Source organism: Lepisosteus platostomus, chromosome 14 (genome assembly GCF_059453375.1).
Source record: "Lepisosteus platostomus isolate fLepPlt1 chromosome 14, fLepPlt1.hap1, whole genome shotgun sequence".
Classification (NCBI taxonomy): domain Eukaryota; kingdom Metazoa; phylum Chordata; class Actinopteri; order Semionotiformes; family Lepisosteidae; genus Lepisosteus; species Lepisosteus platostomus.
Genome location: NC_142624.1, coordinates 3527702 through 3545232, shown reverse-complemented (window position 1 = coordinate 3545232; position 17531 = coordinate 3527702). Strand labels below are relative to the sequence as shown.

Genomic DNA, 17531 nt, shown 5'->3' with positions numbered 1-17531 from the left:
CATATGGCCAGTAAAAAAGGCAAGTGGGGCATGGCGCTTCACTGTTAATTATCAGGAGGCAAATAAATACACTGACAAATTGACACCCTTAGTGGCTGACCCTTCTTCTGTTTTTCAGTTAGTATTTTTCACAGCGTGTTCTCAGTCTTAGACCTGGCCAACGGTTTTTGGCCTGTGCCATTAAGCCCTAACATTCATGATTGGTTTGCCTTCGTGGTAGATGGGGAGCAATACACCTGGACAAGGTTGGTTAGAAAATGGATGGTTGAATGGACTGACTGCTTTAGCATATCAAAGAGTTATTAATACTTTCACATGACTGCATCTTACTGAAGAAATACATCTTTTTTTTTGCCGGGGAGAAAACGTTAAGGAACTTTGCACGCCCTAGTGAGCAACACCAGACTTTACAATATTCAACAAACAAGGTTCACCTGTTGAGAATGGCGGGAATGCGTCTCTCTTTAGAAAGCGGCCATCTGCATCCAAAAACTGGCCCGGATTGAACGTGTCTGGCGTTTCCCACTGAGTCTTGTCAAACATCACAGAGGTCAAATTTGCTATCACTAGAGTACCCTAAAGAAAGGATGGAGAAGTGAAAGTTCAGACTAGTTTCATATTTGAACATTTAAGCTTACCACTTTTGTAAATGAAAAACAGAAATGAATGCACGACCCTAAAATCTTGGGTATTGTTCTGATCTCTCTCACCTTAGGAAGAAAATACCCTTGGATGTTGGTGTCCTTGGTGGTCATATGAGGAATACTGAGAGGAGCAATGTTTCCCATTCTCTGGATTTCATGGATCACAGCGTCAGTGTAGGGTTAGTTGGCTCGGTCCTCTGTTGCAGGGGGCCGTGCCTGTCCGATCACTCTGTCAATCTCAGCCCGCACCTTGCCTAGGGAAACGTAAGGCCACAACAGAGGTGATCAGGTAAGCGCACTTGCAGAATAGCTCAGAAAGGCACAAGGCCTTACCACATCCTTAATGGTCTGATGAGAACCAGCTGCCCTAACAAGGAAAATACAGTTCTTATAAAGCAGCAAGCACAACACAGAGCAAGTGCAAAAACAGTTCCGCAGCTGGTAGCTCCACTTCACTCAATATGCAGCGTGAATTGTGCTGTGGGGTGACCAGACAGAGAGTGGGCATTTCTAAAGTACCAGTGAAAGGTCAAATAGTTTATAGTAGGGCTTCCCAATCCTGACCCTCGTGACTCCTCATTCAGGCTGGACTTTGAGCTGCTTAATTGAATTGAACTTTTAATTGAGCTAATAGCGCAACTGATTAGACAGCCCACAGCCTACAAGACAGTTGCAAACCATCTCTCTCCCAAGGGCCACAGCGAGCTCGAGCCGGTCTTACGCTGGATGTCTGGGTATTTGATCATGTAGAGGAGAGCCCAGCACAGGGTGTTGGATGTGGTCTCAGTCCCAGCACCAAACAGATCCAGTGTGCAGAATGACAAATTTTCCTCATCAAAAGCTGCCTCAGGGTCTCCTTTACACCAAAAAAAGGAACCACTCCAGATAAAATCTCAAGGAAAACAACTTGACATCAGCAGAGGAGAACAAGAGAAAGCAGCCTTGGGCTTTTATTACTAATTATTACTATTTAGAATTGATTACTATTTATTACTTTATTACTAAATCTCTTGGCCGATATATTTTTGTCCAAAGTGACTTACAATTCCCTGTTTTGGGATTTTCCGTGTTCATTTTCTAGATCTGTTTTTTTACGGTTGAGCTACCAGGAGGAATCTGAACCAATGATTTTGCTCAAGAGGGTAGCAGTAGTGTCCCTCAGCCTGCTATATCCTGAGCTCACTTCCTGTTTTAAATCCTATCAGATTGATTCTTGCAAGTACGTACAGCTGGTATACTCCTTGAGACCTCATGAATTTAATTCAGCGTTTATGTTACAGCTGTAGCCAGGAAATAACACTTCAATGGCTCAGATCCTCACCAAATCATTTAAGCTCCTCTGTTTTCATATCACGAAAAAGGCAGCTTCCTGGTTTGCCTCCAGGGCAGTATCCTTTCACCCCAGTCATCTTCTCACCTTTTCGATTTCGATTAGGTAGCTGTCGATGTAGTCCCGGGGCGCAGAGATGTCCAGATCTTCCTTGTGTGCCTCGATCTTAGACCTCACAAAAACAGCCAGTGCATTCACCTTTGAAAAGAACTTCTGGTGCGGCCCAGGTATCCTCCTCATCAGCATGGGGAATGCATTGTACAACTAACAAGGAGATTTCAAGACCGTTTTAGTTGAGACTGTTTTATTACGTTTGGTTTCTTCAACCTGTTGACCTCATCTTTGTAGAGAGCAAAGCCCACAGATATTGGCCCAAACCGTCTGATATTTTATAAAAACATAAGCACTTTACAAAAATCTATGTTCACTTCTCATTCACATTTTTAGGTATTCCATTTTCTGAATTGTATTGTATTGTAAGTATTGCATTGCACCCAAGTATGCAGAATATGTGTAGAACATGCTCCAGATCAAATCAGATCAAGATCAAAGCACCCAGCTACATATTAATTACACAAATACAAAATACATTTAGTATACATTAAAATGTCTTTTACTTGCAATTTCAGTTCTTTGTGGAGTACTTTTGCTTTTGTGACCCATGTGACACGTAGCAAGAATTGGACAAGTTGCCTACAGAGTCTGTGGGACCAGAGAGTGTTCCCCACTGTCTCATGCCTTTCTAAGGTCTTCTGTAACATCTCTTACATCCTGTTATGTGCTGTGATATTCTTGCATAAAAATGGCCATCATTTCCTATGTTGGTGATTTATGATCAGCAATGGTGATTATAATTCAGGCCTGAGTTAGAAAGCTCCTTTATAGCAACATGCTTAATGGGAAAGTAAGATGGCATGTTAATTACAGTACCTGCACTACTGTGCTCCCCTGCAAGTACATGACCTCATCCAAAAGCCGCAGCATCTGCTGAAAGCTGGCATCACTATACTCAAACCGCTCCCCGAACATTAAGCAGCAGATGATGTTGGAGACCGCGTTGTTGATGAAGAACATGGGATCAAAAGGCCATCCTGCATTCCAGAAACACAAGTTGGTGGAGGAGTCGATTCAAGCCTTCAACATCCTTGTGATATATTCACAGTCAAGGAAAAAGATCTCTTCATTCACAGCAATGGGATGTGAAACTGAAGGCATACAGACAAAAGAGCACATTGCACTCAGGACTAAGAACTGCAGGTGTTTTGAAGAAGGTGTCAGCTCATATTGCAAAGGATCCCCAAATCCCCCAGAAATAATTCTTGTAGCAGTAAGATGCTAAGGAGGGCTGTGTGAACTCCCTGCTTGAATATCTTTTCATGTTTTTATTGCAGAGCATTCTATGATGGAAAAACTGCTGGACTTCAATTTCCCCAAGTAAAAATGCTTTTCTGAATTAACTTTATTAGAAGATATGGATTGTACTATTACTAGTCTGGTACGCACTGTAGTAGTGTGAACTAAAAATGCTCTGAAGGGTTTTTTTGTGGTTGACTTCATTTTAAGGTTTTTTTAATACTGATGTTTAAGTGGACCGATACCATCCTTCTCTGCAGATTGTTAGCTGAAAGAATATCCATTGGATTGCTTTTGAGGATCCCTGATTTAAAACTGTTTTCAACACTGATCCCAAAGCACACATCTGTCTTTGGCTTTCTTGTGTACCCCAGTTAGGCTGAATGATTGATCTCTACTTTATTGGTAATGCTTTTTCTCAGAAAATGGCATTACCTCTGAACTAATTCCTCAATAACACCACTCTCCCTTTTTAGAGACAAGCAGCACAGTATTTTTCGATAAAGGACAAATGCAGAAACAGGTGTAAGAAGTCTTAAGCCGCAGAAATATTGAATTATTCGTTTTTAAATAACTCTCAGTTATTAAACGTACCCTTGAGATTAAAACCAGATGAAACAGGAGTAAAACTACAGGTCTACTCTATAGATCAAGAGATTTAATTCTGGTTCAGGAGGGCTGTTATGTCTGCAGACTTTCAAGCCATCTTTAAAGCAGCATCTGGGAAAGTAAATGCTAAATTGGCCTAGTTCAACCGATTCAACACTGAGTTCATGCAGACATTTAGATGTGTAAAGAGATGTGCTGGAATGAAAAGCCAGAGACACACTCCACAACATGGATTGGATCGCCCTCAGCAGATTTTGTAGTATAATGGCAATTGCATCAGTGATATCTCTCTACACGCTCCCCTCCTTCCTGAACCGCTTCAGTATTTACCCTGCTCACTCTCCATGGCCTCATTCAGGAACCTGCTTTCTGAAATGATGTAAGATTCTATGCTCTTCTTGCCCAGTCCAAAGTTCCTTAAGGTAGACAGAGCAAATCGTCTCTGCTGCTTGCAGGTGTAACCATTGGACAGTAACAAACCGGCATCTGGTTGCAAAAGTAAATACTATTAAAGACATATAAACACACACTCTTAATTACACCATACAGGTAAAAAAAAAAACCAGAATTACCTTTCCTTTCGAAGAAATCTTCAATCAGAGGAGGCATGGGTCGATCTGAAATGTCATCTCCTTGTTGGACTAAAACCTCTTTCACCAGCTCGTTCAGGACCACCATCCTCCGTCCGATTCGAAGGCTAAAGACGTTCCCATGTCTCTCCGCAAGCTGCAAAGAACTGGAAATGTCGTCAGGAGTTTCACCTACAAAACTGCTTCCCACACCATCTCCCTGAGACCGCTACATCCAGTAGTGGTCTTGGAAGGCCAGTCTGTCTGCGGGTTTTCCTTCCAACTCAGCTCTTAAAGGGCTGTATAAAGACACTGGCCCTGCCCTCATCAATGACAGTGAGCAAAAGGCAAAATCAGGGGTTGATGTTGTTATTATTACTACTACTACTACTATTATGCCAGTAGTAGTATGTTCGTTGAATCATTAATAATTCATCCCAATTACAAAGTTTTTGCAGCTCAGAATGCTCAAATTGTTTAATTTCTTAGCGATATCTCGCTTTAATCGCGTCAATCTTCTGAAATCGAGGTCTGGAGAAAGTGTGAATCGTGAGTCCTAGACTCAACCTGTGATGTTCTTCGCCACTCAAATTCACTTAAGAGCGAAGGTATCTGGGTGAGATCCAAGGGTTTCACAAACCAAAAGTAGAATTTACTCCGGACTGACAGAATTCTGGTAAATACATCTAGGACCTGCGTCCTTTCACCTCGTATTCGTAACAGTTGAGCCCATGTGTTTATTGACCTTTGGCGCTAACAGGCTCCGTCAATAGCTTAATTGATGTGTTTTCTTTCGTCTTTCGTTTACCTTTTCATCCACGTAGGAACACTTCACTTTAGAATTGCGGACGGAGATTAGCAGTTTAATTACCATTATGATAAATAAACTCTGATTACTGATTCATTTACTCTGTCTGAATAGCGCAATTGAATCACACCGCTCTCCGCGTTACGCACAAGTTACCTGTTAGCCGAGTCCAATATAATGAATATTTGGTCACTTTCTACAGCACAATACTTTCCTCCAATGTGAATACCGATTTTTGTACAGGAGTCAGTATCTGCGGTATCCCGGTTCTTTAGAACACTGAACGGTTTGGTTTAACAAACACAAACCGAAAGAAATTAAGAGCCCTATCTCGCAACGGAATCGCCCCTACCTCTGTAATGTACAGATGCGCCCGTTTAGTGTCGAAATTCAGAATGTTTCCTAGGACGGGCAGTTCCCATGGACCCGGAGGAAAGTTTCTTGGCTTCCTGTTTTTGAACAGATCCGCCACGATCAGAAAGGCGAAGAATAACCGTCCGCAAGGCTCGGAGACCACATTGATTCTGTTCAACCGGCACCAGCCACAAATACAGACAAAAAAAAAATGGAATTAAAAGGAATCTCGGATCTGATACTCCTTTCCTGGTTACCTTTTTTGTTTTCAACATAACATGCCCAAGCTAGCAAAGACCATACAGGTATCTAAGAGGAAATGTAAACTGCTCTTGTTTTTTGCCTAAACTGGACCCCCCTATGGAAGTCCTTTTCCGTCAGGGAGTAAAAAAAACGCGTTCTTATCTCGCAGTTGCGACTTTGTATCGCAGAAGTCCGAGTTTATATCGCGCAAATGCGACTTAAAATCTTAGAATTACGACTTTATGTCTCGTTATTACGAGTTCATATCTCGCCATGGCGACATCGAATCTCGGAATTATGACTTCTTATCTCGCAAATGCGACTTTATATCTCGGGTATAACTGAGATTTTAAGTCGCAATTGCGAGATATAAACTCGGACCTCTGCGATACAAAGTCGCAATTGCGAGATACCGTAGCGCGGTTTATTCCCTGGCTGAAACGGGCTTCCAGACGTTTGTTCCCTAATACGTGAGTCTGCCACAAAAGTAGAAATGTCCCTAGCACCTGCGTCCCCAGGGACTACCCACACAAGCCATTTGAGCACGACAAAACAAATAAATACGAAATGCTTTCGTTTCCGAGATAGAGCGCCTTAATTTTTCGGGACCGTGACGTTACTCAGCCCCCTTCCATGAGGGCGCAAGAGAACCGAGCCGGTCTCATTCGCTAGTGCTGCGTTTGTGCCGGTTTGTGCCGTTGAAAGTAGCTTCCCAGCTGGTTTCTCTCCCGAGATATAGCGCCTTAATCGTGTTTTCACGTGTCTGCTGCCCTTGGAATCAACCCCCGGGGATCTATCTGTGTGGAGTTTGCATGTTCTCCGGTGTTTTCTGGTACAACATTGGCCCCGGTGTGATTGTCTGCATGTCTGAGTTTATGTCAGTTAGACGAGTCGAAACTTTAAATGGTCTGCGAATTGCCTATTTATTTAGGGGCACTGACAAACTTTCCACTACCTTTGCCTCAGTTATAAAAATAAAAACCGACACAGCTACAGAGTATTATGACATGACGGCGATAGCCTTCTTCTTAAGAAAATGCAATCGTTGGCTAATGTTCGCTTTTTTAAAATCCCCACTCCACCACCCCGAGACAAATAGAGAAACAAAACTGCAGACATTGCCATAATTTCATCCAGTAACCCAGTGTCTGAACTTCACAGAATGTGCTACCACCGGTCAAGTTCGCCGTAAACCGCGATAACCCGAAAAATAATCCGTTATGTCTCAGGAACTCAGGCAGCTCGGAAGCCACTTCCAACAGCACAAGGCGGCGCAAACGCAGCACAAGCGAACGAGACCGGTTCGGTTCCCCTGCGGCGTTGTAAGGGGGCTGAGTAACGTCACAAGCCCGAAAAAGAAAACGCAATGTCGCAGGAAAGCAGAACAAACGCAACTTTCAAGGACAGACATGGGGCAAGAACGGAGGCGGTGGGTTTCAGCCTTGCAGACGCCGTCGGAGATATTGCGAATCATCTTTACCTTTCCTGTCCCTAAGATTTATTTAAGATGTTCGTTCTTTAATCTACTACATCAGCAAAGGGTTTTTGGATTAGGTCCCAACCTTTTTTTAAAAAAAAATATTATTTTTGCCATTGCCATTTTTGCCATTGAGATCTATTTATACGCGTGTTCTAGATCAGAGATAGGAGTTGGGGGCAGTCAGATCGTTAGTTAGACCGGACAGCGGGCGCATTAATGACTCCTGGGTGAGAGGCGAAAGTTGCACTGCGCCCTACAGAGCTAGCAGGAGCAAGCGCTCCTGAGCCGGGAAGAAAGTGTCAGCGAACCTGAAAGATCACCGAATTTGTGCCTCATCCTCGCATCTATTTTAAGAAATGCGGAATTAGCAGTAATGAAGGGAAACGAGGGTCTTCAGTCCCGAAAACCTGCGGGCTGTAGCTTGCATACCGCCTTTTAAAACTTTCATGTTTAGGGATATCTCTCCAAATTAAGCCCGGTGGATGAAAATCAGTTAAGAGGCCTCTACAACAGCTAGGGTAAATAAAATTGAAGATCTTTGATATAACTGTGCCCTGACAGTCATTTTCACCACCTCACGTCACTCACCGGTTTATTTTATGTAAGAATATCGCCACCGTTTCAAGTTAGCCTACCCAGATCTTTTGAGAGCTAGCAGCAAATTGATCCAATAATCGTATCCTTCTCATCTGGGTGTTTTGTAATCATTTTACCTCCATTCGCTATATATACGGATGTGGGATGGAGTCTGCTTTTGGGAGAATTAGTACCATCTCTGTTTTGCAATTGCTGGAAACGTGTATCTTCTACCTTGTTCCTGAAAAAGGGTGCTGATGTGTGAATTTTTGACACCCACCCTCTCCCCGCCCCTGTGTGTTGTCAGCCATTGAGCTATTTGACCTGTAACCCGCCATACAGTATAAGATGAGTAACCCGCCTTTCACGGACAGTGAAGCACTGTGCAGGGGACTCTGAATTTGATTGCTTAATTCAAATCACCAGGCAGACATTAAAAACCGGTTTTCTAGTCCAGATTTTGTGGCATTCGTACTGCCTCTGCAATCAAAGCACTCTAAACAATCTGAGAGAGGGCTTCTTAACATTAAGGTGAGGTGAGTAATTTACTTTTCTCCTGTAGTAGTATAGACCTAGAAATATTATGGCATTGTAAAATGATGCAGATTATAAGGATTTGTTTTTTAAAAAATACAAATTGCTGTTTTTGATGTACAGCTAAGGTACAGCAGAAGGCTCTGTCAGAAACTATTCCTCTTAGGGGAAAAGGCTTGAAGGTCTTGAAACAATAGCCTATGAATGATGAAATAAATAAAACCTTTTGAGTTTTTATTGCTATTTTGGGGGAGCGAAAAGCGACCTTAATGGGCTCGTGTTACACGCACAATGTTATTGCTCTAAGGTTAGATGACTGAGCGGAGGTGACTGTTAATAAAGTATTTAACTAAAAGCTACAATTACAATTGAATAGGTTTTGCACCGACTTTTTTTTTGTCACGTTGATTTCAATACAAAATCGGGCAGTTTCTGTTCCCGTGTGTGTTTTAGGTTCTGTCAGTACCTGCGGCCACGGAATAATTTACAGTTGTCGGTTCTGATTTGATCTCTGAGAAGGATCAGACGGTTTACCAACACGCTCAGGTTAGCCAAAGGCAGTTGCAAACGACGTAAGCTTGGCGTCTTTCATCTCATAACGTCCTCTCCGGAATAATATTTCTACCTAGTATTTGTACAAATTAAAAAACACATCCATCCATCAATTTTCTAACCGCCTTATCCAGTTCTCGGGGGATCCGGAGTCTATCCCGGCAAGCAACAGACGCAAGGCGGGATACACCCCGGACTTGACGCCAGTCTATCGCAGGGCAGAATAAAAAAAACATATTGTAGCGCTCCGGGGTTCGCCTGGGTATGCGCCCCTGCCGCTGCCGCCTCAGGTCATACTGTACTATTTATAGACCAGTATATACCGGTTGTATATATTACAAAGTTATGTACAGTATATTACTTTGTCTCGTGTTTATATATATAACTCAATGTCCCTGACGTTTCAATGTTCGTTTTTAATGTAAGAACTGCATTTCCGCTTAAAACAAAAGTACCAGATGAGGGTACATAACTACTACTCGATTGCATTAGCGTTACAAAACAAACCAGTACACTAGCTGGGGGCCTGGATTTGAACATGTATCATATTACAGCGGCTTTTAATTCCATTGAGAAGATGATACAGATTCACAAGCAGATCCTCCAGACGAATAAAGAGAACACACCGCTATTTCGGTTGTATGTATTGGCTACATTTGAATCTCATGCACCTTCAAGGGAGACATTTGTTGCACTTCATCTAGTTTTTTTCTATTAAGTACCCTTACATTTTCCTACACAACTTATTCTCTGCACCCCCAATTCCTCAACGTCCCCGATTCCCCCTGGATGACAGAACAGACCTATTCAATTGACGCCCGGATATGACAGAACACATTAGGACTTCGACGCTGCTAAAATGGGTATTTCATTAATCTTAGTTCCCTTCACTTCTCAAGATATCTAAAAATTCACTATCGCGTACTAAAGGCTCTACGTTTTTTTTTTACTCAAGACACTACATGCATTAGCTGTAATACAGCTATTAGCAGAGATTTAACTTCATTATGAATAAATGACACTTTTATTAGTAAACATTTTTACAAACTTCATGATGAATAAATGTGGCGTGACTGGAAATCAATTTTAAGTTAGATATTACCATGATTTCCCAAGCGATGGATGCGTAAATTCATTAGGAAGTGACGATATGATTTTCGGGATATTCGGGAAAGTTCTCATGTGAGCCAGTGTCCCACCTAGTACGCTGACGTCGCCAAGTCCATATGAAGGCGGGTAGCTGCGAGTATTATAAAGCGACACCTTTCGTCAAACTTTTGACAGGTACCACGCCAATGGGCGTCAGCGGTGGGTGGATGTCCCGCCCCCCTTGCCAGCCAATGGCGTGTTGTTATGGGTGCATGTCCCGCCCCCTCAGGAGCCAACGGTGTGTCGTTAAGGATCGGAACCCCCGCCTTCCCCCCCGGCCGGTCGGTCCGGAGCCTCAGGGTCCCAAAGACCCAAGGCGGCGCATCCCTCGCTTTAGGTGTGTGAAAGTGTGTATTGGTTTGGAAGGGGACCATGTCTGCAGCGGGGTTGAGTGCGCTCTATTATAACCCTAGGGAATCGGGAATGGCTGAGTGGTTGTCCGGCCAGGCTGCTTATACGCTGCACAAGCCGGCGCGCGTACGTTTTAAGAGACACAGGACGCTGGTGTCCGAAATGGACTGGCAGTGGCAGGCCGACTTGGTGGACATGAGAGAACACCGCGAGTTCAACGGCGGTTTCTGCTACATCTTAACGTGTATAGGCATGCTGTCTCAATACGCTTTGGCCGTGCCGCTGAAAACCCAGACTGGAGGGGCCGTGACAGGCGCCTTCCGAAATATACTGCAAGAGAGGCGTGCACCTAGAAAGCTACAAACGGATGAGGGTAAAGAATTTCTTAACAGGACCTTCCAAGATTTTCTCAAACGTGAGAATATTGGAACATTTCGTTACGGCCAGCGGTGTGCAGGCTAGCGTGGTCGAGAGGTTTAACAGAACTATTCAAACAAAAATGTGGAGGTACCCGACACACAAAAACACCTTTCGATATATCGCCGTCCTTTCAGATCTTATTTACGCTTATAACCATAGTTACCACACGACTATTAAACGCACCCCGGCTTCTGTTACGTCCGACAACCCTCTTGAGGTGTGGAGAACGGCTTGTGCTTCAGAAAGGTGCCACACTATTCCTGCCACGATGCCATCCACAGCACTGTGCTCAAACACCATGCCCGCTGTGCCATCCTTAAAGACCACCACGTCTTTAAAGACTTTTACGCTCGCGGTGTGTGGAAATTTATCTCAAACTTTCGAAAAAGCTGTCGCGAATGTGGTATTAAAAATAAACTGTGTCTTATTGCATTATTTTAAAAACTTTAAGACCAACCCCGCGTGTTTAAAATGTATTTTCTGGGCAAACACATCATTTGTGTTTGCGTTGTGTGTTGATACTTTTAAAGTTTAAAACTTATAAACTGATAAGTGAATATAGACCGTTATAATGTTAAAATCTATATTATTTTAAGACATACAACGGTGTCTAGATTTCATAGCGGTTAAAACGTGGTGAAAATGTGTCTCGGTGTCTGTGTTTGATTCACCAACAGACCGCTAAGATTATTATCAAGCAAAATGTTTTTTATTAACGGTATAAGAAAATGTACCTATTCTTTATAGCGACGTGTTCACAAGCCAAGCTTGACGTTTTGAGGTTTTATTTTTTCGCGATGCGATGTTAAGAACATTTTTGCGTCTTTAAGACCAGTCCGTTAAAGTATAAAGAACAACACCCCATCATTTGTTGCCTGTTAAAGACGTGCGGTGTGGGGGGTTAGTTAAAGGTTTTATATTCATGTAAAGTTTTCTAATTTGTAATCACCACATGTATTTCACGCAAAAATGTTCTTAACATCGCATCGCGAAAAAATAAAACCTCAAAACGTCAAGCTTGGTTTGTGAACATGTCGCTATAAAGAATAGATACATTTTCTTATACCGTTAATAAAAAAACATTTTGCTTGATAATAATCTTAGCGGTCTGTTGGTGAATCAAACACAGACACCGAGACACATTTTCACCACGTTTTAACCGCTATGAAATGTAGACACCGTTGTATGTCTTAAAATAATATAGATTTTAACATTATAACGGTCTATATTCACTTATCAGTTTATAAGTTTTAAACTTTAAAAGTATCAACACACAACGCAAACACAAATGATGTGTTTGCCCAGAAAATACATTTTAAACACGCGGGGTTGGTCTTAAAGTCTTTAAAATCGTGTAATAAGACACAGTTTATTTTTAATTACACATTCGCGACAGCTTTTTCGAAAGTTTGGGATAAGTTTCCACACACCGCGGGCGTAAAAGTCTTTACGGCGTTAACTACATGCTGCCGAGCGAGAAAGCCGAGTTTTTGGTTTGGTATGAAGAATGCAAGGGAAGTGTGTTTAACTCACAGAGTTGAAACGTTACTGCCAGTTGGATGGGGCAATTCTAAGAGAAGGCTGTGTCAGGTTTCGGGACGAGGTCATGAATATGACCAGACAGACACGCGTGACTGAGTCAGGGGCCGCCTGCGTTGTGTGCATCGACCCCTTTCAGTTTGTTGACCATCGCTAGTGTCTGCATGGCCATGTTCAGACTTATGTTTTTAGAGGAAGAGACGATAGCGTTGCTACCCCATGACAATTACCACCGCCAGCAAAAAAAATTCTACACCCAGCATTCAGTGGCTTATGTACATCGAACACACAGAGCCCGTTAAAATCCAACACGCGTAAACCACGGCCGGTGAGTTCAAGGTTGGTCCATATTTTCTGGATGGTTATGCTGTAATTGACGGAGTGCAGAGAGCCTTTGAGTTCAACGGTTGCTTTTTCCACGGTTGTAGCGTTTGTTATTGTGAAAACGATTTTAATCCGCTGACAAACACTACTTTTGGTTGGTTGTACAGAAAGACGATGGTGTGAAAATCAATTTTCTCAAAATGAGAGGTTTTAATGTTCGCGTTTTGTGGGAGCACGAGTTCAGAGACATGCTTGTTGAAAATGGAGACTTGGGTAAATTTCTAACAGCTGCGCAGGGGGGAGAACAAATGCGATTTGTTTGCATTACACAGCGCAGCCCGGTGAAAAAATTCATTACTATGATTTCACCAATCTGTACCCGTTTGTGAACAAAACTAAAAAATACCCACTCACTCGGGCCCCCCCGAATAAAATATAACAACTTTGGAGATTTAAAACGGTATTTCGGTTCAGCGAAGGTGAAAGTTTACCCACCCAGACGTTTGTACTTTCCAGTTCTTCCAACCAAAATTGACAAAAAAATGTTTTTCGCACTGTCGTACGTGTGCTGAAACAAAACAGACCACTCCCTGTGAGCACGGTGATGAAGATCGCGCCTTGACTGGTGTCTGGTGCACCCCTGAATTACAGATGACCTTAGATCTGGGGTATAGAGTGTGTAAGATTTACGAAATTTGGCATTTCGAAAAGGCCTCACACGATCTTTTTACCGACTACATCAAACTGCATCTGAAAGGGAAACGGGAAGCTTCGGGGTTTCCAGAGGGGTGTACAGATGTCGCGAAACAATAAAGATATATCAGCGAATAGTATGAAAAAGAGGGTGTCCGGCTGGAACCCAGCAACATTAAAAAGAATCCGGCCAAAAGACAGCTTTCCAAAATTGCCTTGAACAGTTTGTGGGGCAAGTATGGGCAAAGAGACAATTTACCACAGACCACCATCGTGAGAAACCCCGATGAATTGTTCAGGGGCTTATTTACGCCATATCAGGAGGTGTCAGCCTGCGAGTTTATCGATGAAAACACAGCCTGTGTTACACTAAACACCGCTATACAGGCCATTCAAACACTAACATTTTCATCGCTAGCTTTACAACCGCCTATGCCCGCTTGGAGTTATACAATCGGCTAAATGCTTTGCAAGGCCGCTGTCTGTACCACGACACAGATTCCGTTATCTTTGTGAGCCGGGAGGGTGAGTGGAATCCGGGGCTGGGTGAGCTGACCAGCGAAATCGCTGCTGGACAACACATCACCGAGTTTGTGTCAACAGGACCCAAGTCGTACAAGGGGACAAGCTGTCTGGCGGAAACGCCTGTTTAAAGGTGACAGGCATTACGCTCAATGTGAACAATTGGGAAAAAGTTAACTTTGAGAGTCTGCGGGACTTGGTTTTTGACTATGGCGTTAACCCTTATGCAGAGTGCCGGGGATTGAAACACGTTTCTATTCAACAGCCGATGATCGTGCGTGTTAAAAAGGATTGGCGCATTGAGACCCGGACCTTAAAGAAAACCCAGAAGGTGGTGAACGACAAGCGGGTGCTGCAAGAAAATTTGACATCGATGCCCTACGGATATTAACACGATGGATGTCAGGTTCAAACACCCCTTTTCATGCGTTTTGTCCGGACCCTCGAATTGCGGTAAAAGTTATTTTATAAAACAGCTCTTGGAGAACGGTGATACCGTTATGACTCGTAAACCCGAACACATAGTCTGGTGTTACAGATGCTGGCAACCTCTATACGCTGAGTTGCTCGTGAAATTTCCATACATTCAGTTTATAGAAGGACTACCGACGTCGTTTTCCGACGCCCAGCTTACTGCCGTCGGGCAGAGTAAATTTGATTATAGTTGATGATTCGATGGAGTCTGCGTGTGAAAATAATGAGATAGAAAAAGCTTTTACCAAATACGTACACCACCGAAACCTCAGCCTCATGTATATCGTCCAAAATGTGTTTTGTCAAGGCCGGAAAAGTAGAACCATAGCGTTAAATACAAAGGACATGGTGCTGTTTAAAAACCCTAGAGATAAATCTACAGATTACAACCCTGTCCCGGCAGATGTACCCCGGTAAAGCCAAATTTTTTTGAAAGCGTTCGATGACGCTACTAAAAAACCTTTCGGTTACTTGTTGGTGGATTGAAATGACGACACCCCAGATGACTATCGCTTGCGAACAGGTCTTTTCCCACCAGATGTACCCACGGCATGTATTTAAAAAGTCGAAAAAACACGTTCGGGGCGTCGTCATGTCTTCACGCGTTCGGAGAAACCTGACTCTCTTAAATTTTCTGTAAGAAAGCCGCCCCCAATCAGCGGAAAGCTATTCTCTGCGGGGCTACAAATGATCTTGTACAGGCCATAGCTGAAATCGCCTTGAATACCTTGAAAGGGAACGTACCGTTATCTGCTAAGCAGTTTGGGACCCCGAAGAGAAAGCGTAAGCTTATAAAGACTTTGAGTCGAAAGGGTCTTTCTGTTAAAAGAAAGAGACTCTTGGTGAACCAGTCCGGCGGTTTTATCGGGACCCTGTTGAGTATTGCAGTACCATTGATTACGGGGCTTCTACAACGTCAATAATGGAGCACGCTGAAAAAAATGTACCTGGTACCTCAGGAACAGCTCGATCGACTCCGAGACCGGTCTGGGTTCGAAAGCGATGTAAGAAAAATAACAACCCGTCGGTTGGATGATGAAATGCGAGACATTCTTCAGAACTCGCATCTGGCCGAATATGAAAAGGTGATATTGTACAGTCAGGTGTCACAACGGTATCTGGCATTGGTACGCCAGGAGACTTCCGAAAAGGGGACTTTTAACTGTTATCAGGCACGTTAGCACAACCGCCGTCATCGAGCGACGCTGACTTTGGGTATATTTTGTGGTGGTGGTGAAGGGGAGTCCCCATTACCTGTAAAGCGCTTTGAGTGGAGTGTCCAGAAAAGCGCTATATAAATGTAAGCAATTATTATTATTATTATTATTATTATTATTATTATTATTATTAGTATTTTGGACAGCGTGTCTCAGCGGTTCCGGAGAAAGGCCGAGATATTGTTAAAGACCATGGCCCGCAATGAACCATTAATAGCCTGGAATGAAAATCTGTGTACAAGGGGGCACCCGTTGAGGGCTCTCACATGATTGATCTTGTCAGGGCTGTCACGCAGCAGCAAGCAGTTGCGGTCGGTAAGAAACCAAGAGGTTGGGATGTGTTCATGGAGGCTATGGCCGATATCAACGTGCCGGGCACCTCGCTAGCCAACGCTGGTAACCGAGAGCTACTTGAAAAACCCAAGGCTGCCCCGCTGGGATTGTGCAGCGTCGGTCAAAACTTTAAAACAACCGGTAGAGTTGTCGACGGTCGACCCGGTCTCTAAGATAACCGCTGAAAGGAGACGATCATTAATACCTAGACCCACATGGTTGTCTTTGTAACATTTTTTCTCTGGGTATGTGTGTTTGTGATAAATGACTTGAAATGTATTATAAAAAGCCTGAGCAATATAGTTAAAAATGTTTGTAATAAAATGGCTTGGATGTAACATGTATTAAAAAAAGCTTGAGCGCTGTAACATGTATAATAAAAATATTGTATTGATTTTAAATCATGTTTTGTGTTCTTTTTTAAATAATAACCACACAGACGTCGAAATGGTTCGATTTCATTTTTATTTTAGACGGTCGATTAACATTTATGACATGTTTTAAATTGTCGTAAACACCGGCATAATCGAACATTCGTATTTTCAAATGGTTAAATGCTTAAATGCAAATGGTTAAATCCTTAAATGCTTAAGAGGGTACAGGGGTCTCCGTCTCACACGGCGTCGGTTTTTCAGAAACATTTCCACCATGCGGTCGTTCTGGATTGCATTCGTAGAATAAAGTTCTAAAAATGTTTCTAAAAGATAAACCTTTACATCTATTGTACAGAAAAAAGACGCAATGTAGACCGCAGGTCACCGCAAAAGAATCTTGCAATTGTCTGTTGTTGTAAAATATGGAATTAGCATTTCTGTTTAAGAAATCAATAATGTTCTTGGGAAAGAAAAAAGGCTTCGGGTGAAAAATCCGTAGGAGTCGAAAAATTCTGCGCCCTCGTCATCGGGTAAGTAAATAGCAAGCCAGTGTTCGCCGGGGCGGTCGTGTGGGTGAGTATTAACTATTAAACTCAGAGGGCCAGTCTCTCGCGCGGTAGGGCATCACTGGGGAACACGCCTAGAAAACTGTCTCGGGTGTAGCGGTCTCGGGTTAGAATGTCTTCCAGCTGTTTGGTGTTCATCTTTATGTGCAGGTTGTGTGGTCTCCCGTGCTTTTTAGCTGAAGTCGTAAATGAATAATAGTAATAATAATAATAATAATAATAATAATAATAATAATAATAATAATAATAATAATAATAATTAATAATTGCTTACACTTATATAGCGCTTTTCTGGACACTCCACTCAAAGCGCTTTACAGGTAATGGGAACTCCCCTCCACCACCACCAATGTGCAGCCCCACCTGGATGATGCGACGGCAGCCATAGTGCGCCAGAACGCTCCCCACACACCAGCTCTCAGTGGGGAGGAGAGCAGAGTGATGAAGCCAATTCATACTTGACGTCTCATATCCAGCTCGATCACGTTGTCGAACAGCGCGTACACAACCATGTTAA

General features: G+C 43.0%; 2 protein-coding genes across 6 annotated transcripts in view; one reads left to right on the top strand and one right to left on the bottom strand.

Annotated features, from left to right (window-relative positions):
• Nucleotides 1-17531, top strand: part of LOC148648735 (uncharacterized) — a 29508-nt gene that overhangs the window by 1993 nt on the left and 9984 nt on the right. The window contains exon 1 of one of the 5 annotated variants that reach the window (XM_088606584.1): nucleotides 8316-8497. The exons of 1 other annotated variant lie outside the window; for it this stretch is intronic. The gene's annotated coding sequence lies outside the window, so the exon portion shown is untranslated. Of the gene's footprint in view, nucleotides 1-8315; nucleotides 8503-12536; nucleotides 12851-17531 lie in introns of those variants that run through there. 3 more of the 5 variants (XM_088606583.1, XM_088606586.1, XM_088606585.1) reach the window with 3 other exon arrangements.
• On the bottom strand, nucleotides 437-17526 carry LOC148648736 (cytochrome P450 2J2-like). Its single transcript, XM_088606603.1, has 8 exons — nucleotides 17473-17526; nucleotides 11136-11287; nucleotides 10155-10292; nucleotides 4509-4672; nucleotides 2905-3065; nucleotides 2062-2238; nucleotides 711-898; nucleotides 437-576 (listed from the first exon to the last, which is right to left on the bottom strand). The coding sequence occupies exons 1-7, from the start codon at nucleotides 17524-17526 to the stop codon at nucleotides 869-871; spliced, it is 876 nt and encodes a 291-aa protein (XP_088462729.1). The 3' UTR covers nucleotides 437-576; nucleotides 711-868.